Source organism: Dipodomys spectabilis, unplaced genomic scaffold (genome assembly GCF_019054845.1).
Source record: "Dipodomys spectabilis isolate Male_0828 unplaced genomic scaffold, ASM1905484v1 ptg000360l, whole genome shotgun sequence".
Taxonomy (NCBI): domain Eukaryota; kingdom Metazoa; phylum Chordata; class Mammalia; order Rodentia; family Heteromyidae; genus Dipodomys; species Dipodomys spectabilis.
This window is the reverse complement of record NW_024871037.1, coordinates 2,691,819-2,716,930: the sequence shown is the minus strand read 5'-3', so window position 1 is coordinate 2,716,930 and position 25,112 is coordinate 2,691,819. Positions and strand designations below refer to the sequence as shown.

Below are 25,112 nucleotides of genomic sequence, written 5' to 3'. Positions count from 1 at the left end.
AACAGAGGTTAGAGCTTGGGGGTGGTAGGGGCTGGGGGGAGCGGGCTCGGGCTGCCAGCCTTTCATACAACAACAGGCCAGGAACACACGTGAACACATGGGCCCCAGAGTATGTAGATGCACATGGATGTGCACACACATACACACACACACACAGGCTTGGCACACGCCTGCACACACACGCGCGCGTGCCCCTTAGGTCCAGTCGTTCTCACACATGCCCTAGGGGGTCACACCGGCTCACACACATGTGCCCACATGGAAATGGAAAAGAGCAGAAGCAGGCAGGGTGGAGCAGATCTCAGGTGGGGTGGGGACAGGGAGTGGGGGGAAGGAAAGCTCCCCCCCCCCAACCCCTGGACCCAAGGGAAGAAAGTCGTTTTCCAGGCAGAAGCTGACCCAGGTATCCAGCTTCGTGAAAGGCCCCAGCCAGGCCCTCTGATTTGGTCTCAGGGGCACACCTCCATAGGCATAGCCCAGAGACTTGCTGCCACGTGTGCCGTGAGTGCTTGCTATGTGCCAGGCACAGTGCTAAGGGCTTGGGAGCATTAGCTCACTGCCTCCTCCTCCTCCTCACACCAACCTGTGAGAAAGGCAGTGGTTAGTCCTGTCTTCCGATGAAGACACTGAGGGTCAGAGAGTTCCATAAGGTCACTCACCCAAGGTCACAGGGCTTGGAAGTGGCCAGGCCGAGGGGCTCAAGCCTTTCCTCCCATCAGGACCCTGAAATGCAGTCACCCGTGGAGACAGCACAGGGCCAGAGTGGGCCAGGGCTTACCTGTGCACGCCGGCCACGGTTCACGTAGGTGCACATGGGATTGTAGGCGCCTGTCCCGCACACATACAGGTGTGTTCGGTTCCAGGGTTGGATGAGTCTGACGAAATTCCCACACTCACCCTGTGGCCAGAGAGCAAGCTGAATACATTGCCCAGATACCTGCCTGGTTCCATTCTCTCTGAGAGTCCACTTGCTCCGACTCCCACCTGTGGGCCTCACTGATACTCACATTGCCATCTTTGCCTGACAACACACACTCCTCAATGCGCTGTGGAGAGGCTGCCCAGTGGATCTGCCAGAGAGGAAGGTTAGAAGATGCAGCCTGCTTAGTCAGGACACCTGGGCCCTGGGGCTCCACGACCCCTCTCCTGCCCCCCGCCACCGGCCCCACCCCCCCGTCCTCCTTGACCCTCTTCTGAACCAGCCCTTACAATGAGGGGCTCGCGGTTGATGTCATGTAGGTCCAGGGATAGCACATAGTCCTTGCTGCCCACGTACATGCGGTCATGGTCCTCATCCTTGAGCAAGATTCGGTAGTCAGTGGTGTTGAGCAGGAAGTTGAAGAAGTGGGCAGTTCCTGTGGCCTTAAGCTCTGTGGGTGAAGGGTAGGGTACCAGTTAAAACCCTCAAGGCCATCAACAACATATACTCTATTCTTTTTTTTTTTCTTTCTTTTTTGGGTCCAGTCGTGGGACCTGAACTCTCCAGAGGCCTGGGCACTGTCCCTCAGCTCTTCAGCTCAAGGCTAGCGCTCTACCACTTGAGTCACAGTGCCACTTCCGTCTTTTTTCTTTTTGCTTATGTGGTGCTGAGGAATCAAACCCAGGGCCTCATGCATGCAAGGCAAGCGCTCTACCACTAAGCCACCTTCCTAGCCCTCTTTTTTTTTTTTTTAAGTGCAGGTACTGAGCCTTGAACTCAGCTTTTTCATACAAGGCTAGCACTCTACCACTTTGAGTCATGGCTCTACTTCCAGTTTTCTGGGGGTTAACTGGAGATAAGAGTCTTATGGACTTTTCTGCCTGGACTGGCTTCGAACAACCATGCTCAGATCTCAGCCTCCTGAGCAGCTGGAATCACAGGCAGGAGCCACCAGCACATTCAGTATTAGTTTAAGTACTGCCAAAATGAGCACATAGACACCTAGATTTTTTGGTGGGGGGATGGGGGACAATACTGGGATTGAACTAAGGGCCTTGTGCTTGCTAGGTAGGAGCTCTACCATTTGACCCATGCCCTCAGCCCTTTGACAGAGAAGTTGTCTTAAACTTCCAACTTCCTCTTCTAGGACTTTCTTAGTGTCTTCTCTGGTCACTAACAGGCTTGAAGAAGGTGGGGTGCAGGGGTGCAGGCCAGGGGAGGCACCACACACACAAAGCTAAATGCTTGACAGACAGCTCCAGCCAGTCCCAATGAAAGTGCAGTTGGGGTGGGCCAGGATGCATGACAGCATCAAAGAGTCTTTGCTCAGGGTGGGGCTGGCTTCCCCCAAGAGCCTAAAAGGGTTAATGAGCAGGTGGGAGTGGAGGGTAGGAATGAACATCCAGGGTAGCCTGCAGATGCTGGCAAGGAGCCTGGATGCCCTGTCCTCACCCCAGCTGACCACCAGGCAGAGGGCCCAGCTGGTGTGCGAGCAAGGTCTCCACCTGGCTTGAAATGGCGTCCTAGCTAGGATACCAGAAAGCTCTGCAGGAGCCACAGTGCCTCTACCTTCACTCAGACCCCTAGAAGACTACTAATTGTAGAACCCTCAGACAGCCAGGTATCATCTGTGGGAAGGAGGCTCTTCCCATGGTGCTACACAGGCTCCAGGGCTGGGGACAGGTTCTAGTTGGGTTCTGTTTTCTCTTCAGCCTTTGGGCTTCTTAACCCCAGGACACTGGAGGGAGAGTGGAGTGGGGGGGGGAGAGGGAGGAGGGGATCACTTCCTGGGGATAAAGAACAGAAGAGAACTAAGCTAATGACAGGCTAATGACAGACACCGAGGACTCCAGGAAGCTTTAGAACCTGTTTCTGAGGAAGGAGAAGGGTCACTATGGCAAGCCCCTCCTACACCCACCGCCAACTATTTTTAACTGAGCAGGAGAGAAAACAATGTGGTGAAGGTCAAAACTATTCTCTTGTGCAGAGGGCAAGATGGCAGTACATAGATGGGCCTAGGCATGTAGACCCACAGAGCAGGTATGAACACCTGTCCTACAACAGACGAAATGCTCACTGAAGAGATTATATATGTCTCACTTCCCCTCCATCCCAAACTAGTTCCTGACTTCACGAGCAGGGAATCCAGAGAAAGGTCTAGACCAGGTCTCAAGGCCCCAGCTGGGATCCGAGGCCCTGGACACAGTCTGAAGGTGGCATCAGCAGGTACCTGTTTCCAACTGACACCACGTGGCTGATCTGTTTCCCACTGGTGTGCCAAGGAGCCTGGGATTGGCTGGGGGGTGGAGGGAGGGCGGGGAAACTCTTCTTGAAAGCAGCTTCAGCTACTCAGGGATATGCATAGCACATCCCATACAGGGGAGACGAGGTGAGCTGGGATCAGACAGCCAACCCAGAGCCCACAGCTGGTACTGGAATCTCTCCCTGAGGGTTTCGGGGCAAGGAAATCCTTGCCCTGCCCAGACCTGAGTATGCAGTAAGCAGGGAATACAGGTGATGACCTTGGCCAGCTACTGGGACGCAGGGACGCTGAAGGATCAAAGGGCCCATCCCTGCCTGGCTATGGCCTCTCCCGCCTGTCCGGCGGCGGCGCCTCTGAAGTTCTGGGCAGGGCAGCCTGGGCACTGTCCTGCACCTGTTGTTAGGCCACTCGGAGTCCCCAGCCTGGCCACCCAATCACAGGGACAACAGGAAAGTAAACATTCCCCCACCCCCAGAACTGGGAAGTGGCCAGAGAGGAAGTGGGGCTGCCAGGAGAGCCCCCCCAGGCTGGGAGAGCCCGCCAGAGGTTATTTATACCCTGGCTGGGGGCATGCCCTTATCCGTCCTGCTAGGCTGCCCGGGCACTTTGGGGGCAATGGCAGGGAGGTAGACAGAAGCCTAAGTGGGGACCTCAGACATAACACTTGGGGTAAAGGAAAGCTTTAGACAGTCCTCAGGGACCCAAGCAGCCATAATCTCTACCTTCCTTCCCTGCCCAGCCTTGGCCTCTGTAATTCTCTCCTGAGCCATGTCTCCCAGAGCCCCAAGTCCCAAGTTCCAAAGCCCCAGCACTCTTGTTTCCAGGTCCTTAAGAAAGGCAGGTAAGAAATCCCTCAGCATGAGGAACCTGAGTCCCAGAAGAGGGGGGGTGGGCAGGAGGCTAGCCTTGACCCAAGGGGTCCAAAATGCTGCACAATGCAGAAGGGTTCTCAAACAGCCAGTTTCTAGGTGGGGACATCAGGACATTGTGAAGGGAAGTGACAGGCTAGACAATGAATGGTGAGTGAGTGAGATTCCTACCCAGGTTTACTGCTGAAGGCAGGGGAGGCACAGGGAAGCCAGTCCTGGGGCGGGGGGGGGGGGGGGGGAGCGGTTGGAGAATGCCTGGCAAGAGGTCCAGGGCCGGAAGGTGACTCGTCCTCCATCATCGGGGCACATGACTCAGGACCCTTTGGGACCCTTCCCAGTGGCCACAGGATATAGCGTCAATGACCGGTGTCAGAGGACACTCTGGTGTCACAGGACGTGATGCTTCAGTCGCTGTGGAAATGGTGGGGGGGGGAGGGAAGCCCCCAGGAGATCAGGCATGGTGGGGAAGACGTGGGATGGAAGGTCAGGGCTATAAGTGTGTTTCTGGCACTGGCTTTATGACTTCCATTTGGAGTCAAAGGGAGTCTTATTTCAAGCCTGGAACATCTCTTGGGCCCTCCTAGTATTAATATTCAAAGTGATCCTGACTGGAGATTCTACTCTGATCTCTGAGACAGCTGGGAACCCCTCTGGTTTTTCTCCCCGCCCCCCCCAACCCCGATACTTCATGGGTAAGAAGAGGAGGCTAGGGTCCCAAGTTCTTTCTCTGAGGAAGTAGGTTTCCTTCCAGATGTCACTAAACCTTGGAGGACGTCCACCTCCCATTTATATCCCTGCTACCCCGTTTCCTAATGTTGGGGTGGGGAGCAGAGAGGGCTTTGGGGAAGGAAGGAGCTTCCTGTTGACTCAGCCCTGGGCTCCTCAACTCCAGCTTCTTCCCTTCACCCCTGATCCACAGAAGCAGAGCTAAATTCCAGATCATTCGCCAGAACCAACCTATAGAAAGGGAAGGTAGGGAGTCGTAAGAGCTTTTAAAACAAGGATCTCAGAGAGGTTAGGTACAGGGTTCTGGTCTTATTGACTCACAGCTGGAATACTAACATCATTTCTGCCAGATAGTAAGACAAAATGGAAACGAGGGACTCCAATGACAGTCCTATGTCCCTAGTTGTACACAGGAAGACTGAGACCACAGGGGAGAGTGGTGCTTGCCCAAGGCCATGAGAGGCAGAATTGGGTGTCCTGACCACACTCCAACGCATGTACTACAGGACAAAGGATCTGGGGCTCACACTCTTCCAAGAAGCCTGGGTCAGAGTAGGAGTGCTTGACTCTCCTTTTGTATCTGCAGTGTCAGCCCAGCTCCTGCTGAACCCTGCTTCCCATGAAAGGACTTGAGCCAGTAGGTCCCTTCCTCTTCTCTTCCCCAGGTTCCACTTGTCTCAGGCCCGGCCCTGATACCAGGAGTGTCAGACCTCAAGCTTGGATAACTTTGACCTTGATGGGAAAGGCCAAAGTGGGGGGGCCTAGATGATGCTTCCTGAGAAGGCCCCACCCCACCCCCACCCCCATCCTCTCACCCAGGCTGGGCACAGATTGGGTGGGGTGGCATCCGGGAAAGATTTTTCCCGTCATTGGGAAGGAAGAGGTTTTTCTGGCATCAGACACCTCATTTCCGCAGCCGTTCCCAGCCTCCAGGCTTCTCCCATGGTCGCAGACACAGGGTCCTAAGCCAAGAACGGCCTGGCCAAAGGCCAGGGCAGGAACATCCTCAGTATGTCGGGGACTTACTCCTGAGGCTCTTTAGTCTCCTGTCTCTGGGAAGCAGAAGTTGATGCCTTACTTTAAAGGAAGCAGCAGGCAAAGACAGGCCTGCAGGAGGCGTGTCTACTGCCCTCACCCCTGCAGACCCCCAAGTGGGCGACCCCGCCTCCAGCTGCTGTCTCCAGGACACCAGGTCGGCTGCCAGTGGGGCAGGGGCTGCTGCAAAAAGAAGGGTCTTGGAGCAGAAGTGGGTACTCCGCCCCTTTGGTTACAGCCCCAACCAAGCAAAAGGCTCTGATTGACAGCATGACCTCCCCCTGGCAGGACTGGAGGGTGATAGACAGGTCCCTGAAGCCTAGATCTGACCTCTGACCTTGTGTGGGCTAGTGCAGCCCAAATTCCTGAGCTGAAGGGAAATAGGACTGGGGAGTCAAAGGAGAGGGTTGCTGGCTTGGGTCTTTGTCAGTGCTCTATCTACTCAGAAGGGCTTCCTGACCTCTGAGAAGGGAAACAGGTAGATAAGGATGCCAGGACAGAGAAGGATAGTACCCAGGCAGTCCCCACTGAGCCCTAGAAGAGTGCCCCCCCCAGCTTCTTTCATTCCCCCCGTGCTCTAAGGGGCCCCAAGAGGAAGGCCCATAGGGACTGGCCTGGCCCCCTGGCTCCCAGCCTAATCCTCTTTTAATGAGCGGCCAGCCGGAAGGCCTCAGCCCCTGGCCACAGCCCTGCAACCCCGGGAGCCCCAGCCAGGCTGAGCTGGGGCAGGAGTGGGGGCGGGCAGAGGGCAGCCCCAAAGCCTTCAGAGGTATTGGCCCCCTGGGCTCAGCGCTCACCCAACTGATACCCCAAAGTCATGACCCCTCACCACTAAGCAGGCCAACCTTAGGCCACCTGGGCAGTGACATCTGCTGGGGTTCCATGGCTTTCTCCTGAGCACTCACCTGCCAGGTGTTCAAGCCCAGGTCCTACCTGGGGCTAGGCAGGGGGAGAATATTATTGACCTTCCTCACCCCTTGGGGTTCTGCATGGGAACCCCCAGAATCCAGAATGAAGATTTTTGTCTTTGGGCTTAAGCTACCCTTCCTCCCTCCTTTGGGGGTGGGCTTTGGGTTCCTCTGGGCCCCCCTCCCCCTATACCTGTCAGTATCTGCCTTCAGCCCCTCCCTAGCCAGACAGTTCCAGACTGAGACCGTACTAGCCATGTGTAAGCACCCAGCCAGCTTCCTCCCGCCCCCCCCCCCAGGTGAGAGAGCCAGGTCGTTGCCAACAAAACCAATTACAGCCGCTCTCACCCAATTAGCAACTAATTATGGCCTCCTAGTCCATTCAACATAATTAACATGTAAATGACTCCGAGTGTTTATATTCAATAACCACTCTGATTGAATTTAATTTAAATGTCTGAACTGGGGACCCAGTTACCGTATTTCACCACCTAGAACTGCCTCTTCCTGAGAACTAAAGAAATGAGGTTGTGGGACTAGCACCACTAGGTCCAGGGTGAGGATGAATATACAGTTCCTGCATCCTTGGCATGTCTATCCCATGGGAGATGGGTGGTGGTAAGATGGGAAGAGTCCCCAGTAGGACCCTCAAGATAGGGAAATCCTCTAGAATAAGGGGCCCCTTCCTGAAGGCCACTGTAAACATCCCAGCTGTTCGGTAAACACTAAGCTAGGGTAAGAACCACGCAGCTGGGCTGAAGCTCTGCTCTCTTCTTCCCTCTTGTTTCAGAGGCTGGGGGTTGGGACCAGCAGGATCAGACATGCTATTCCCACGCCCGTTCTGCCCCAGCGCCCACCTGCTCCGCCCAAAAGAGGACAGGCTAGGGGCTGGCTCACCCTCCAGCCAGGAAGAGCCAGAGCAAAAGAGCAGCAAGGTCACCTCCTGGCACCCGAAGCCCAGAAGCAGAAGTTCCACCCTTCTAACACTCTGCTGTCCCAATGGATGGGAGCTCTTCCCGCCTAGCTACCTCCACTGACCCCTGCTCACCCAGAGCTTCGTAGCACCTGATCATTCAAAGTCTGAGCTAGTGGATCAGAAAGCTAGGGGTCTTTGTGGACCCTTAACATATGAATAGGAGAGCATACCTGTGGACTTTCACCAGGGAGGCAGAGGCCAGAGCCTCAGCTTATTGGGAAAGTAATAGTGTGGTCAAGTGACATTGTACTGGGTGCTAGAGACTCACGCCTATAATCCTAAACTACTCAAAAGGCTGAGATCTGAGGATCGTGATTCAAAGCCAGCCCAGGCAGAAAAGCCCACGAGACTCTCATCTCCAATTAACCACCAAAAAACTGGAAGTGGAACTATGGCTCAAGTGGCAGAGTTCTAGCCTTGAGCAAAAGAGCTCAGGGACAGTACCCAGGCCCCGAGTTGAAGCCCTAGGATCAGCATGCACAGACGCAGACACAGACACAAAGACACACACACACACACAGACACACACACACACACAAAAGGACACTTTTGTGCAGGGGATAGAAGGAAGTGACCAGGGACAAAGCAAGCAGATCGTAAAGGAATGCGCCCTAAGAAGAGTGAAGGGAATAGGAAGAGAGGCTTTGGTTCTGGGGTGAGGTTTGAACTGATCCATTTCTCAGGTGGAAAGAGTGAAATGGCCCTCAGGGGCTGGCTCTGGCTCTTGAGGCCCCAAGGCCCACCCCTCCTCCCACATTCCAGACTTGGCCCGGAAACCCCTCATCACTCCTTTCCTCTACCACCTCCTCCTCCCATGACTGCAAAAGACAACAAACTCTCCATGGCTCATTTACTCCAATAAATCACCCAGACGGACAGGCCAGGATGGGGGCGACAGGCTAGTGGGTGTCAAGACCCTCCCTCTTGCCCTGGGCCCAGCCCCCTTCTCTGAAGCCCTTCTTGGATGCTTGCAGACTCTTCGTATCACTCCTCACAGGATGCCCCTAGTCAGTTTCAGCTCCTTCCCCAACATTCTTGTGGGGAAACTGAGGCAAAGAAGAGTCAGGTGCTCAGGGTCAGCCTTGCAGGCTACAATGAGGCTAAATCAGGAGCTCAGTCATTCTCAGCCAGCACAGCTACTCAATGAAAAGCCAACAGTACTTTACACAGTAGGGCTTGATCAAAGTAATTGATCAACATGATCAATTGCTTTCCAGCCCTGCAAAAGGATCAATTACTTTCTCAGTGGCAGCCCCTGGGGTGCTTGCCACCTACCAAGCCTCAGAGGACACAGGAGCCACAAGTCCCCCAAATTCTAGCCAGTGTTTTGCCAGGTATAATCATAACCTCTAGAAGGCAGCCATGGCTGACCAGCAAAGGCTCAATCAAGGCCATGGACTCAAGTCTATGGAAGGAGATGAGAGAGAATCAGCACTGAGCCCCAAGTGGGAAGAAATAAGCCTCTTGGCTGGGTGTGGAGACTTCAGAAGAGAGAATGTGGGGGTAGGAAACCAAGAGGGGGTGGTGTGGAGAGGAGGTGAAGGCAAAGCGGGGCAGGGAGAGGAAGGAAGGAAGGAAGAAGAGTGGGAGGGGGTAGAAGAGAGTCTAGAACTGAGGTCTCCAGGCTCCACACACTTCCTGGCCCCTGGAGGAGGGTCTGATGCTTTGGGTCCTGCAGAGTGAACCCCAGTCAGCCTGAAGGAGTTCACAGTGGGAGTTCACCCCACAGGCCGACCAGCATCCACTGCCCGGACCCTGTTCTTTGTTGTATCAGGATCAAAGGTCAGGCTCTAGAGCCCAGGAGACCTTCCACCTCTCTCTCTCTCTCTCTCTCTCTCTCTCTCTCTCTCTCTCTCTCTCTCTCTCTCTCTCTCTCTCTCTCTCTCTCTCGCTGCTCAGCACTCTGGGTGGGAGACTGCAGACTCCAAGCTTAGGCACCCACGTGAGCTGGGCTTTTGGAACCAGGCTGTAGCCTTCTGGCATCCAGGCCTCTGGCAAAGGCCCTGTTGCTATTTCTAAGAAAAATGCAGCAGGAATCCTTTTCTGATTTTTTCCAAGGGTTCCCTTGAGGTGAGGCTTAAGATTCCCAGGACAGCAACAGGCCAAGCCAGGCCAAGAAACATGGTCTCTATCTACTGCAACTCTGTCATGTATGTTTAGTGTCTCTGGCATAAGAAACGAGAATGCAAATCCCACAGATCTCTCTCTTTCCGTTTGAGACACTGCTTCCTCCACTAGGCCCGCCTTCCCACCCAGCAGACTGGCTGCTGGCCTCATGGTCCTTCCTGAAGTTCTACCCAAATACCACCTCCCTAATCAAATGTTAGAATTCAGAGGGAGGGGTGAGGATGCACGGAGGGCACCCTCCTCCCCCCAAAAGCCCTCACCACTCTCCTGATCTGACATTTCCTTCATGGCTGAAGCATGAGAGTATTCAGGTACTTCTCCCAATAATACAATAAAGCCAGGATTAGTCTCATCCTCATTTTCCTAGAGGGAGAAGAAAAAAACCCACCACACACAGAATGCAAAGCAAGGCTGCCTGGACCCTCAGGAAGTTGCTTCTAGGGTTCTACTGCCAATCTCACAGGGAGCTCAGAGAGACTGAGCCACTTGTCTGAGGTCACACAGCTCATAAGGGTAAAATTGGGGTTTGTTTGTCCTCAGGACCAAATAATCACCACCACCACCACCACCACCACCACCACCACTTCTATGTTCTCCCTGAAGAAGGACCTGGGGGGCTCCCAGGAGTGAAGCTATCACCCTAGAAGCCACCTTCTGAGTTATCACCACTTCTGGAGGGGCCAGAGAATTAGAGGTGCCCACACACAGGTACAGACAACCAAGAAGCCACCCCCCCCCAGGCTCAATGCCTCCCAAGCTGTAGGGCTTTGAAAGATGCCTTTGGGGGCCCGAATTGAGATTCGTATCTTGGTGGTTTCTCTTTAAATTCTTTACGATTACGAAGCTGTGAGGGCTGCCAGGGAACATGATTTACTCCTAGAGCATGCACCAGTTCTACTCGGTGCCAAGGGTAGCTGGAGCCAGGCAGGGCGGGGTCGGCGACATGCCAGAGCCAGAGACAAGGCCTGTGTGGCGGAGGCCCAGCCAGTGTGGTCCCATCCAAAGCCTGGTTGGACTGAAAGGGTTCCGGCTAAAGGCCATGGCCTCTGGCCTGGCTGCTTCAGGCTGGTCCGTGGCAAGTTCTTGGACAATCACAAAGCCTCCAGTTTCTCCAGCCAGTTCTCACCCTGGCTCATTCTGAGATACCCATCACTTCCTATCTGGTTAGCTCTAAATCCCACTGAAGTTGTCAAAGCCACCTGATTCCTGCCCACGCTCCCTGGTGCCACCCCTGACCCCAGAGCTCCTAGGCCTCCCTCTACTCTTCTACTCCAGAAGTTTTGTTGTTGTTGTTGTTTTGTTTTGTCATTGGTGCTGGTTATGGGGCTTGAACTCAGAGCTTTAGAAACTGTCCCTCTTTCCCCTCAAGGCTAGCGATCTACTGTTTTGAGCCATGGCTCCACTTCTGGCTTTTTTATTTGCTGGTCCTGGGTCTTCAACTCTGGGCCTGGGTATTATCCCTGAGCCTCTTTGTGTTCAAGGCTAGCATTCTACTACTTGGGCCACAATGCCACTTCCAGTTTTTTTTCTCAGTAGTTTATTGGAAAGAAAGGTCTCATGGACTTTCCTGCCAGGGCTGGCTTTGAACCGTGATCCTTAGCTCTTGGCCTCCTAAGCAACTACAATTACAGGTGTGAGCCACCAGGGCCTGGACACTTCTGGCCTATTTTGGTAGTTTGCTGGAAATAAGAATCTCACAGACTGTCCTACCCAGGCTGGCTTCAAACCTTGATCCACAGATCTCAAGCCTCCTCAAGAGCCAAGATTACAGGTGTGAGTCACCAGTTCCCAACTTATAGAATGAGAAGCCAGGTATGCCTGGACTTATAGAGGTTCTGAACATCGGAACCATTCTTTGGGGCTCTAGTTTTCCCATTTCTGATGGGGTGGGACTTGCCTGGGACCCTGCTCAGTGGAAAAGCTAGATTCACAGCCTTAAAATGAGCAAACCCTGGTTCCAATGCATCAGCAGGGAGAAGGCAGAAGGAGCGTTCCCAGTGTAATCCCAGGCTTTTCCTTGGAAAAGGAGTCTGGGAAGACTGAATACAGCCCCACAGGATCCTGAACCTCCAGCCCCGGTTCATGGCAGGGGACATGCCCACAGCACCACCAGCATCTCCGCCCCCCACTCTCAGTCTTGGGACAGGCTCAGGCATCAGGCAGAGCCAGGCTCAATTCAGTCTTCCAGCCAAGTGACCTGGAAAGCCCCTTTGAGCCTCCTTCCTCACAGGAAAGCCAGAAAGACCCAGCTCAGGACTGGGAGGGTCCGCTGCCTGGCTAACGTCCCGGCATCTACTATCATTTTTCTCCCTTTTCCACCCCCATCATTTGTTTTCCTATCATTTTCATTTTTCCTGACCTCTCCTAAGGTGATATTTATTTTTCCCTCTCCCTATTCCTGCCTTAATTTCCCTAGCAGCCTGACTACCTCATGTCATCACAAGACCCTTCTCCCCCCACCAAGCACCTCTTGATCCCAAATCCTGGCCAAACTCAGCTCAAGCCACAGCAGTGTGTTGGGGGTAGCTTCCTGGGAAAAAGTAAACACTCCCCACACTGAACAAAGGAGCTGGCAGCGCTTGGCACCTCTGCTGCTGCTGCCCGGGAGGGAGGTGGTGCCCTAGGGCTTGGGTGTCTCAGAGTAGGGGAAGGAAGGGTTTTTTTTTTTTTAACTGGACTTGGTCTGTAACTCTTGGCAAAAGTGACTCTAGGCCCCTGAAATGATGGTGGGAGAGGATGACCTGCTATCCAGGCTCTCCAATCTCCAGAGCCAGGAATCAAAGACCATTTTGCCTGCTCCTGGAAACCTGCCCCAATTGACCCCTCATTTGTGCCTGACCTTGGGCCGTGCTGCTTCTGAGAGAACCCCAAGCTGAAATAAATGCTGGCAGTCCTGGCTAGGGTGCTCAGGCGGACGGGCGGGGCAGCAAACTCATGCCTGGTCCAGTTCCTGCATTTGTTCCTTATCTGAGCTGGGCATCATGGCCCCTCATGCCAGCCCCTGTGTTGTAGAGGGTCTTGGATTACCTAGGCCAGAACTGGTACCTCCCAGCTAGAGCAGGACTCAAGACAAGGCAGGGGAGGTTCAGCCTGGCTTCTGAGACCTGGCTGCTATATCCATCCAAGCACAGAAGAAGCAACTAAGTCATGGAGCCCAAGTGCTTTTCTGAAAGCAATCCTCTGTATGTTCCTCATTTGTCTCCTTGAAGGAAAGAGCTCCATCCTTTTTACCCAGCCCCTAACCTTTTTGTGGAGTCTCTGGAAGTTTACCTCTGTTTTCCTTCTGTTTGGTGAGGGTCCCCCCTCATTGACAGCCATCTCCTGGGCACATGACCAGCCGAGTCCATTCAGCATGGATAGGTTGCACATGTCCAGTGTGTCATATGCCTTACCCTGCCCAGTAACACTGACTAACAGGGTGCGTACTGCCTTTTCAGTCAGTCTGCCTGTAAGCATCCCATCTCATTCACTGCTGAGATTCCAGGACTCAGCATGAGGCAGAGCACACAGTAGGTGCTCTAGAACCTGAAGTGACAGCTAAGCATCAAATCAGGACATGAGGTCAGGTGGGGGCAGAGAAAGTCAATGTGGTTGGACACAGGCCCAAAGAACCCAGATGGGTGCTTCCAGGTGTCCTCCAGCTCCACCCCAGGCCACTGCAGCAAGCAGCACAGTAGGCCAGCTGCCAGTGAGCTGAGCTGGGCTTTTAGTCACTGTGGGTGTCAGCTTCAGAGCTAATTGAGAGGGAATCGACCCATGGCAATGTGGGCGCCGATCAGGCCAGGAGACTTAGGGTTCTATTTCTGGCCTTGCCTCTGCCTCCTTCCTGACCTTGGCTTTGCTCTTGCCTGAGCCTCAGTTTCTCTAGCTGGAAAAGAGGAACAAAACTGTTTTCTTTGGGGACCTGAGACCTAAAAGGAGCACACAGAGGACTTTCTTCTGTCTCATTCCCTCTGTTTCCTGGCAGGATAACAAAAATTAACACCAAAGCTGGGCATTGGTGGTTCACGCTTGTAATCGTAGCTACTCAGAAGGCTGAGATCTGAGGATTATGGTTCAAAGACAGACAGGGAGCCGGGTGCCAGTGGCTCACTCCTGTAATCCTAGCTACTCAGGAGGCTGAGATCTGAGGATCCAGATTCAAAGCCAGCCGGGCAGGAAAGTCCATGAAACTCTTATCTCCAATAAACCACCAGAAAACCGGAAGTGGCACCGTGGCTCAAGTGGTAGAGCTCTCGCCTTGAGCTGAAGAGCTGAGGGACAGTGCCCAGGCCCAGAGTTCAAGCCCCACGACCGACAAAAAGAAAAAAAAAAAGACAGACAGGACAGGAAAAATCTGTGAGACTCTTAGCGCTAATTAACCACAAAAAGCCAAACCTAAGCAAAAAAAGCTCAGGGACAGTGCCAAGACCTTGAGTTCAATCCCCAGGACCAGCATCAAACAAAATAACAACACCACCAACAACAACACCACCAGCAACAATACCCACAGTGGATTCAGGGTTCCCAGGTGTAAAGACCAAGCTCCTTCCCTCCCCCTGTGGCAAGAGAAGACTGGTCTGCTGACAAAACCCTTAGGCAGGATAAGAGACAGAGTAAGAGGACCTGGCCCCTACAAGATTTATTAATCTGCTGTGAGGAATTCCACCAGGGAAGGGTGGAGGTATCAGTAGAACAAATATCTCACCTTCCCAGCCCTGAGAAGGGGGGGGGGGGGGTACTTTTCTAACCCAAACAGATTAACTCTTCTCTGCCCATTGCTCTCAGGATCTTCAGTGGAGCCCTTCCAGAAAGGCCATTAAAATCAGGGCTGGGAAAGCTAATGATAAGAAACCTAACCCCTCCCTCCTTTCATCTAGTTGCAGGGGTAGGATGAAACCAGAGGAGGGGTCCAGCCAGGGGCCTGGGTGACCCAAGCCCAAGCAAGAAAAGGTCAGCCCAGCCTTTCACTCAACATGGCTGCCTGGAAATCTGGCCAGCGAGGGTCGAGCGGACAATACCCAGGAGCAAGTGGACAATACCCAGGGGCAAGCAACTAGATGGAGCAATCTCTGGTCAGGAGACAGCCAAGGAAGAGGACTCAGCAATGATTTAGGTGCCCCCAGGCCTCAGTATAGATGCTGCCCCTTAGCCCACAACCAGGGTGGACTGTGGAAACACTCGTCCCCTTAGGGAGTGACTAGTGAGTCAACCCTGTGTCTCCTGGGAGTATGTACCATGTGTTCACTACCTAGGTGGGCTAGGTGCAAAGGTGAAGGATCTGGGGACCAGATCCTCCCAGTTATCACCCAGAGAGCAGTGCCTTTTGCCGAGCCTGGGCCATAGAACCCGAACACATAGACTCAAAATCCTTCTTCCCATACATCTAAGTATCCAGTCTTTCCCTATCCCCAGGTCAACCTTCCCCTATGCCCAAGAAGATCCATGGGATTGTATAATTTCTCCCTTTATATTATCTTTTTCTTTGTCCTGACCCCTCTTTTCTTTCTTGTGCAATGGAGTTGAGTGCTCTTTAGAAAGGATGTTTCTGAGATGCAGCAAAATAGCCTCTTACCTTTGAAGGAGAGCCGGACCCGGGGCGTGGCTGGGATGTGGTCCTGGGTGGGGGTGGTTGGCCAGGCCCCAGTCAGTAGGGAAGTCCAAAGGAGAAATCCAGCGACAAGCATTGTGGGAAGGGCCTAGAGCCCAGGAAACCGACTGGGCGCTCTGAACACCTGGGAGAGAGACCAACATGGGGATGAGTGAGGCAGCTGCGAGTCTGACCCTCCTAACATCTCCTTTAACTTATACCCTATTTCCCCATCTCTACCTGGATAAAGAGAGTGGAGGGGTCTCCCATATCTGCTGACCTGGGACCGTGAGTGTCCTGGTGTGCAAACTGCATATATGTTCTTCTGCCTCTTTGTTTTGAGGAAGTGTTACCAATGAGACTGAAGAACCAGATTACAGTGGGCAGCCTGGGATAACCAGGGCTAATGGGAAAAACTGGAGACTTCCACCCTTCTCCTTATAGCACCCTGAATCCCATGCCCTAGGCCCAGCACAAGCAGGTGATCAGGAACCCTCTCATGTCCCCAGCAGGATCCCCTGTACCCACCACCAGCAGAATGGGCTCCTTCTTTCTCTCTCCCACCTTGAAAGATGGGGTGCATTCCTGCTTGCTCTGGCCAAGCTTTCCTCCCAGAGCAGGCAAATCTGGACTTGATTACTGGGGTGGAAGGGGAAGCATGAGAGACTGGGGGAGAAGGGTGGGGAAGTAAGGGTGGATAAGATAGAAGTAAACAACACAAAACCAATCGGACAGTACCGGTCAAAAAGGAGAGGCAGAGAATTACAGAGGGTGCTGCTCACTTTTACTCAAATCAAAGTAGGAAAGACCCAGATCAGACAGGCAGAAGGACTTCCTGTCAGGGAAAAAAGTTCAGCTCTGCCTCTAGAGGATTTAGAAAGGGTGCTAAAAGGGCCAATGGACCTGCAGCAGGGTCTGTGCTAGCTACATTGTCCCTTTTGGAATGTCTCTTCCTCCCCTACCCCCCCCCCCCCCCCCGCTCCACCCCCATCCCCAGTAAGCCCAAGTTTCAATACTGTGTTTTTCAAATATTATCTCCCCAGGCAGGCTGGCTGTTGGGTAAACGCAGCCCAGCACCAGTTGTCAGAACATATTGCTCCCTCCGGCATAAACGAGCGCCAACTCCCAACCCCCCATCCAGAAGCACTAGGGTGGGGGGCATCAAGAATAATAATGTGAGTCCCATCCCCCAGATCTGGCCCATCTATTCTCTTCTTCCCATGGGAGGCAGGATCGCAGGCCCATTTCTGGGACACTGGAATGGGAATGGAAGGGGAATGGAAGAACAGTGGCCTGCTAGTCCCTGGCCAGGGCTAATCAATGCTAAAGCAAGGCCCAGGCTCCAGCTCATACTCCTAGATCCTAATACTCCCCCACACCACCACACCTCCCCTTGAGCCCTTGCCTCTCCTGCCAAGGCAAACCACTGGTGGTTCTTCAGGCAGGAAGTGCAGCCTCAGCCTCCTGGCCTATTCTTCGTGTGCTGTTCTCTGAGTGCCTGGCACACCTCTCATTCCTTCAAGCTAGCCCCTACCTCTCAATGCTCCCTCTTGGGGGAGGCTGGCTGGTGGGGGGGGAAGGGAGAAGATCAGAACCAACTCCCCTCCCCCTGGTCTGCTGTGGTACAGAGCTAGTGCATGCTGAGTTGCAGGTTCTAGGGGATGGGGGGGGCAGGTAGGAGAAAGGGCTGTGCAGCCACCCTTAGGGTACAAACGGGGGTGGGGGGGGCTCACTGACAGTCTTGGCTGTATACACATCATACTCACATGCCCACGCATGCACTCGCAAGCATGAGTTTGCTCAAGAACTTGACCTACTAGTGGGGTGAGGCTCAAGGAAGCTGAGAAAAAGAGAGAGAGAGAGAGAGGTGGGGGGGAGGGAGGGAGAAAGGGGGGAGAGACAGAGACAGAAAGAGACAGAGAGAAAGAGACAGAGAGAGAGAGAGAGAGAGCAAGAGAGAGAGAGCACTTATATCTTATATCCTGGCTCAGAGAGGGCAAGATATAGTTGCAGTTCTTCAGAGAGCCTTGATGCGAAGGAAGGGGGGTGGCGTAGGGAAGGGTTATGTCAACCTGCTGCTATGCTGCTACCTATCTTCTTTCCATGGCCTCATTTTATTTGCCTGCATCCATTTTTAGGGTGATAAAGTCAGTCTCACCAAAGATGGGGATGGAGTCACTTAAGATACTCAGGAAGCTAGAAGATCATCTCACAGGGCTCCAGCACAATACTAAGGCTCTTGAAAGAGGTGGTGAATAGGGGATGTTGAAGTCTGCTGGGGCCTTGGGACCAAGTCCAGGCCCCATCTTTGGCTGTCTGGGGGGGGGGGGCAGGAAGGAGAGAGATGGAAGAAGTGGGAAAGGACAGCTAGGGAGGGGGGGAGGGGGTTTCTACAGGCCCTTCCTCTCTGCCAGCCACTGAATGCCTTCCATTTAGCCCCAGTCTCACAAAAGCCCCCAAATAAGAGGTACAGCCACCGCCACCTGGGAGCCCACCAGGAGGAAAAGCCCAGAAGGAGAGGAAGAAAACTGGCGGGAGGGAGTAAGGGAGGGAGGGAGGCAGGCGGGCGGGAGGAGGAGAGAGGGAGGAGAGAGGAGAGAGGGAGGGACGGAGGAGAGACGCTTGAACAAAGAAACGAGGAGCTGGGGCTGGCAAGGGGTGCAGAGAAGGGGCGGCCAGACGAAGGGGTCCGATGGGATCCAGAGGTACCTGGGGGGCAGGAAAGGAGACCAGGAGATCAACTTGTCCAGCCTGGTCCTGACCTCCCAAACAACAGTGTGTGGGGTGGTGGTGGTGGTGTGGGGGGGGGGGAGACAGGCAGCCTGACTCAGGGAAGGAAGATTGGCTGATGGAAGGAAGGCAGGAACAAGGGCTGTGGGGGGAACGTAGGGAGGAAATTATTAACAGCACCCCAGCTGGCTACCTAGCCCCTCAGATATAGACCAGCTCCTTCTTGGCTTCTCATCTTCCCCCTCCCCCTCCCCCAATACCTCATGGACCAGGAAGCAGAGCTTGCTAGCATAGCTGGGACTGAACCCCCCCCCCCCTTTTGTGGCCAGGGTTTCCCAGTCAAGGTCACCTGGGTCTGGCTCCCTCCTCCAACTCCCCCCCCCCCACTCCAAGGTATGCAGAATGTCAGGGGGTTGAGGCTGAGCTGCGGGGGGGGGGGGGGGGGGGTGTGCTCAGTTCAGCCCTCACCTCTGCACTTACTGTGAGTGTGCCCGTGCTTATGCCACTACCTTGTCTGCACACCATAATCCACAGGATCCAGGCACATCCTGGCAAGAGGCTCTAGCTCTAGTCAACCCCCTGGGTGCAATTTCCCTCCAATCTCTGCAACTCTTAAGTGAATTCAAGAGGATGGAAGTCCCCAACCTGACCCAGTTCCAGGGTGGACATCCGAGCAGTGCTTTCAATTGGTTCTCTCCCCAGGTACTAATGAACCAAGTAACAAAATGCAGGTTTCTCAAGAATTCGAAGTTATTTATCCAGCTAGGGAGGGAGAGGGGTGGGCAGCTCTACTTCCAGAAGAACTCCTTTGGCTAGCCCACACTGCCTTAGTCCTGGGCCATCTTGACTATCCCAGCTCAGGGCAAACCTAGCAAACCTCTATTGTGGTCCCTCCTCCACCTGACCCCTGGGACTCCTGCTTCACACTGGAGCTTGATTTGCAGACTCTCCTAGTTCACCTACACCCTCATGTGATGGGGTGTGGGGGGGAACCTACCCCCAACCCAAGGAGAACTCCTTCCTTGCTGTGAAAGCCAACCTCAAATAAAGCTGGGGACCAAGAAGAAAAGCCTCTGGGGCAGGTCCTCCTGTCTCCTTATACTGCCCCCCCTGTCCCCTTGTCCCACCCCCACAATCTTTGCATGAGAACTATACCAGGACTCCCCAGATGGAGATACTGAGGCAGGGCAGGCTCACCTATAGAGGAAGAGTATTGCTGAGGGAGAAAAGAATCGAAATAGAAGGAACATCCGCTCCAAGGAACGTAGTAATGAGGGTGACGGGGAAGGGGGGGGAGCTGCCAGGGTAGGGGGGGTACCTCCCGGAACCTTGCCCGCAAAAGCCACAAAAAGTTGCTTTACATCCTAGTGACCCCCGCAGGGCCCCACCACCACCCCCAAACACCCACATATACCCTCACACCACCACCACCACTCCCCCCCTCTCCCCCAGAGCAAAGGGGTCTGGGGCTGCCAGGACAGGTAACCAGAGCCCCCCCCTCCCGTCCCCCCATTCCCGGTCCCTCGCGTGACCCCCGGATCGCCGAGCTCCCCCCCCCCCCCACACGCTGCAGCCGGACACTTCTGCGGAGTTGCAGTCGCGCGGTTCCCAGCAAGGTCGGTGTGTGTGGGGGGGGGGTGCCCCGGCGGCCGGCCCAACTCCCCTCACGGGGTTCCCTCACCACTCACCTCCTCTCGCCGTGGCGGGGCCTGGGCTCCCGGGCGGCGGCGGCGGCGGCTACCGACAGGCTCGGGTTGGGCCGGTCCGCGCTCAGCGGCCCCCCGGGGCCATGGCCCCTGCCCGCGCCCTCTGGCTGGCTGCGCCTACACCGGGTTCCGCACCGTGGGCCACGGCTCCGTGAGGTGGCGGGGGTTGTGGGGGGGGGAGGAGGCGGGCTTCGAGCACGTCAGTAACCGAGGCCCCGGACCCCAGCCCGGGCCATGGGAAGCTTCAGGGGCGTTCGGGGGGCGCCTCCCCGGGGATAGGCTACGGGCGCCCCCTGTTCGGCGCCCCGAGGGCGCATTCCCCCCAGCGCGGGGCTCCGAGGTGGCGGCGTGCGTGCGCTTCGGCTCGGCCCGCTGGTTCTGAAAGCTCCGCCTGGCTGTGGCTGAACCCAGGCCCCGGGCGGGCCGCGCCAGGGGCTGCGCGGTTCCTTCGAGGCGCGCCCCGGGGGCCCTGACGCTGCGCTCGGGGCTCCCCCGGCTCGCTGCGGTTCCTCCGCTCGCTGCTCTGGTCTCGCGGCCGCTGGCGGGACGGAGCGCTTGGAGCCGCGCGGGGAGCGCCGGCAATTGGCCGCCCGTGGGCGACATTTGCATATCACGGCCCCGCCCCGCCCTGGCCCAGCCCGGCCCCACCCCTTAAGGGGCGGGACCCGCCCGGCCGCCGCCCCGCCCCGCCCCGCCCCGCCCCCTCCTCCTCCTCCTCCACCACTCCACCTGTCCGAGGTCTGGGGCGCGGGGTTCTCCAAGCGGTGGGCGACCCGCGCGCCGACCGAGGCTGATCTGTGTCCTCGCACCATCACGCACACACGCATGCACGCACACATACACACACACACACACACACACACACACACCCGCCCCTGCTTTGCGGGCGGCGCCCCCGCCCCGCCCTGGCTTTGTCTCTCCGTGGATACACCGCACACACATCGCGCGCCGGGTGTTTACCCGGGCGCTCAACTCCCTAGCGAGAAAGGCTCCGGTGCACCGGGGAAACAGCCACCAGCCTGGCGTTTCACCTGCGCACCCCCCTTCTGCATGCATCCCTCCTCCTCCTTCTCCTCCTCCCCCTCCTCGGCGCCGCCGCGGGCCGCACCCGTGGTCCCCCACCCCGCGTCTGAGCCCCGCAGCAGCAAGCGCAGGACTTGAGGCTGCTCTGGCCGCTCAGCAGGTGGCGGTGCAGCCCCTGGGACGGCTGGCAACCGCTGGACCATTCCCAGGGGTCACCACCTCCAAGTCCAAGCCAGGTGGCTGTAGCCCAGACACCAGCCCTGTCCAGACACCCAAATGCTCAACCTCAATCGCCAGCCCTATTTCCAGCCAGCCTATTTCCAGCCAGCCGGCTCCCACAGACTCACTCTCTCTCTTTACAGTTCTATAGCCCCAGAGAAACCAAGACGAGCGAGCCAAGGCCGCCTCTTCTAAAAGGCTGTTTCAAATGGCCTAGTGATGACTGGAGGGCTCAGCAAATCAACAGGAGCCTACCTTGACCCAGACCCTTCCCCAAGGTCATGGTGGCCTGATCAGTCAAGACCATTCCCCAGTTTGACCCCTCCATGAGGTTCTGTGGAGATCTCCAGAGACTGGGGCTTTCTTTGTCCTCTGCTTCTTTCTCTTCCTCCTCTTCCTCTGTAAGTTTCTCCCTTTTTTTCTTTTTTTTGGGGGGGGGAGGGGACAGTCCTGGGGCTTGGACTCAGGGCCTGGGCATTGTCCCTGATCTTCTTTTGCTCAAGGCTAGCACTCTACCATTGGAGCCACGGTGCCACTTCTGACTTTTTTCTGAGGAAGTAATTGGTGGCAAGAGTCTCACAGACTTTCCTGCCAGGACTGGCTTTGAACCAGGATCCTCAGATCTCAGCCTCCTGAGTAGCTAAGGATGACAGGAGTGAGCCACTGGCTCCTGGCTTACAGTTTTCATTTCTCTCCTTCTTTTCCCTCTTTCTCCTCCCTCCCCATTACCTGTTTTCCACTCTGTCTTTTTTGCCCTTATCCACCTCCTTTCTTGCTTGTCTCCTTTCTCTCCTCCTCCTCTCAGTCCCCTTTTCCCTCTTCCTACCCTCCCTCTCCTTCCTGGCTAAGATTTCCAGAAGGTTCCTCTCTCTCTAACCAATTGGACTGGATGACTGCAAGTTTGGTGGATGGACAGGTGATAGTTTCTGCGGAGGTTATGCTAATCCAAGAGCTAGGTGCTGCTCACAGGCTCCCATTTGAGTTTCATTCAAACCACTGCCTTGGTGGTATTGTTGGATGTGAGCTTGGTGATCGAACACACATGTGCTTAGCATGCACAAGGCCCTAGGTTTGATCCCTAGTGCTATAAATAAATAAACTCTGTGATCATCATCCCCCTTCATCGCCACTGCTTCATACCAGGATCACCTTCGAGGTCACCCTCAAAAGTGGCAGCTTAGGCCACCATCACTATAACTTCTAGCACCATCCTTCCCATTTTGAAGCAGTCTCTACAGTCCCTCTCATAGCCCAGATGCTTTACCAGCCCCAGGAGCAGCCGCTGCCTCCTGGTCATTAAAGCAGAACTGTGAGGAGTTACCAAAGCTTCCAGGGTAAGAGGTCGAAAGACCAATTGATCTGTTCATGGAACCCTACTCAGATACACACAATGGCACAATCCCCCAGAGGTGGCTGAGATAGGGAAGACAGAAAGCAATAACGTGAACCTTACTACAGGGTAGAATGCCAGTTCTTTCCTAAACAGTTTTAAAAAGTGCTAAACAATCAATATGAAAAACTGAATACTATTGCACAGTAAATGCACTCTTGTTTTCTGCAATCATACTAGACTGGACCTTTTGTATCACTATCCTGCATTATTATACAGTATTATTTGGGAGACTATTATATAGCTTTCTCCAGTTTTCTCCTCAACTTCTAAGACCCTTTGAAACAAGCCCTGGACACCAGTTTGGGAGACTGCATGCTCACAGGATTGATGGCTATACAACCTGAGTAAGTCACAATCATACTGAGAAGCAGCCTCTGTTTTTCCCACTCTAAAGTGGAGACAGAGTGGACAGCCCTGCAGGTTATGGTACTTGAAGAGGGTAACATTTGCAGAAACTGCCAGAAAGCCATACGCTAGAAGGGCTAGGCTCTTGGAACCCACATGAAGCCAACACAGACAAGCACTCAATGTTGGCAGAGTGCCGGAGTCCTATGCGGCACTTATGAGTTCAATATCTCTTTATTGAATGAATAAGAGAGCAAGCCCCTGCAGTATGAGCTTGGAGGGGGAATGTGAGTCAAAAGGCCACGGAACCAACTCCCCACCCTACCATCTAGCTCCTTTGGATTGAACAGCCACCCACAGTCATACCGCCCTTTCCAGCAATAATGTTCAGCTGTTCTAGCTCTACCTGAGAGCCACTCAGAATGTTTGTGGGTGGCCTGAAGGGGAGATAACCCAGCTGACTTCCCATTGGCCAGGGCTCCTTCCCTCCCCTGTGGGACTGTCCCAGGCCCTTTCTAGCTTCCCCTATGGCCCACCCTGGCATCAATCTGGTCACAGGAGGGCAGACAGAGAAGTTCAGGTACACAATTGGCTTGGTTAGCCTGCTGCCTTGTGCCTCTTTCTCTCCTTCTGACCCAGCCTCCTTCAGATTGGAAAGAGAAGCTTGAGGATATACTACACTGAGTAACCTGAGAGACATCCAGCCTTTCTGGCCTCTGAAGGCTGGGCTTGGAAGGCCAGAGCCTGAGATCGGCCATGTCCCATGGATGAAGGTGTTGCCTGGCTCTACAGACACTCCCTCCCCTGCCCATGGGGGAGGATGAGGGGGGGTGGTGGTGGTGGTAGTGGAGAACCTGTTTCCCGGGCCTAGCAGGCTCTGCAGGCCCTGGCCCGCCCCAGCACTGCTGGCTCAGGTTTCCCCACTTTCTGGTTTTCTCATCTCCCCTGCCCCAGGCGCTGCCTGCTCTCTGGCCCAGCCCCCACCCCCGGAACTGGATCCTGGAGAAGGGGGAGTGTTGGGAAGGGGCCTGGGAGAGGGGTGGGGGGTGTAAAACAGCACGAGCAGGAGAGAGGCAGTTAGGAGTCACCAGGGCCCAGGGCCAGAATGAGGTTTTGGTTCAACCTTCTGCCAGGCCTGCCCCAGGGGCCAGATCAAAAGCTGGAATGACCAACCCACCTTCCATGGCTACTCCCCAACGCTGCCTCTTAAGCCTTCTTTCTCTACTGTTGTTCCTTCTCCCAAGAAGGTTCTTCCCAGACGTCAGTGCCAGTCTAAATCCTGTATTTCCGCTAGGCCTGGGCCTTTGGCCATCTCCTTCATCCGCAAACACTGCCCCTTCCTGCCCCAGTGTCTCAGCCTTCCTTCTTAGTCTGCCTCATCCTCCTCTTCCCATCTGAGCTGCTCAGGCATCCTGTACAACTTCGAGTCTTTGCTCAGCCTCTCCCCAACTCTGTGCTTGCAATGTCCTTCCAGTTTCCCTCTCTCTCCTTCAGGCCTCTGGACTAAGGCGTTATCTATCTCCCAGAAAGCCAGCCCTAAAGGCTGAGTCATGAGCTTCCAGGAAAGAATAGGTCATGCCCAGGAGACTCAGTTTCCTCTGTGTTCCACCTCATCCCATGGCTGCATCCCATGTGAATTCAGTATGAGAGGAGTTGGGAAGGTGGCTTAGTGGTAGAGTGCTTGCCCAGTATGCATGAAGTCCTGGATTCCATTCCTCAGTACCATATAAACAGAAAACAGCTAGCCAGAAGTGGTGCTGTGGCTTAAATGGTAGAGTTCTAGTCTTGAGCAAAAGGAAGCTCAGGGACAGTGTCCAGGCCCTGAGTTCAAGCCCCAAGAGTGGTTAAAAAAAAGGGGGGGGGACTGGGAAGGTGGCTCAGTGGTAGAGTGCTTGCCTTGCATGCATGAGGCCCTGGGTTCGATTCCTCAGCACCACATAAGCAGAAAAGGCCGGAAGTAGTGCAGTAGCTCAAGTGGTAGAGCGCTAGCCTTGAGCTGAAGAGCTGAGGGACAGTACCCAGGCCCAGAGTTCAGGCCCACAACTGAAAAAAAAAAAGAAGAAGAGACATAGAGGGGCAAGTGTCAGTGGTCATGCTCAAGAATAGAGGGTAAGCAAGATGCCAGTGGCTCACACCTGTAATCCTAGCTACTTAGGAGGCTGAGATCTGAGGATCATGGTTCAAAGCCAGCCTGGGCAGGAAAGTCTGTGAGACTCATGTGTGTGTGTGTATGTGTATGTGTTTTATTGTTATTATAAAATGATGTACAGAGGGATTTCAGTTATATAAGTCAGGTAGAGAATA

The 25,112-nt window shown here is 54.7% G+C and overlaps 1 protein-coding gene across 2 annotated transcripts in view; it reads right to left on the bottom strand.

Moving 5' to 3' along the window:
• Sema3f (semaphorin 3F) overlaps nt 1-20,316 on the bottom strand; it is a 29,857-nt gene extending 9,541 nt beyond the window's left edge. Inside the window, exons 1-5 of one of the 2 annotated variants that reach the window (XM_042666052.1) lie at nt 19,811-20,316; nt 15,378-15,537; nt 1,210-1,370; nt 1,008-1,070; nt 779-898 (exon numbers count right to left, since the gene is read on the bottom strand). In XM_042666052.1, the coding sequence (XP_042521986.1) occupies nt 779-898; nt 1,008-1,070; nt 1,210-1,370; nt 15,378-15,489 (456 nt within the window). In that variant the 5' untranslated portion in view covers nt 15,490-15,537; nt 19,811-20,316. The remainder of the gene's footprint in view (nt 1-778; nt 899-1,007; nt 1,071-1,209; nt 1,371-15,377; nt 15,538-19,810) is intronic. The other variant, XM_042666053.1, reaches the window with a different exon arrangement.
• Nucleotides 20,317-25,112: the final 4,796 nt, after the last annotated feature.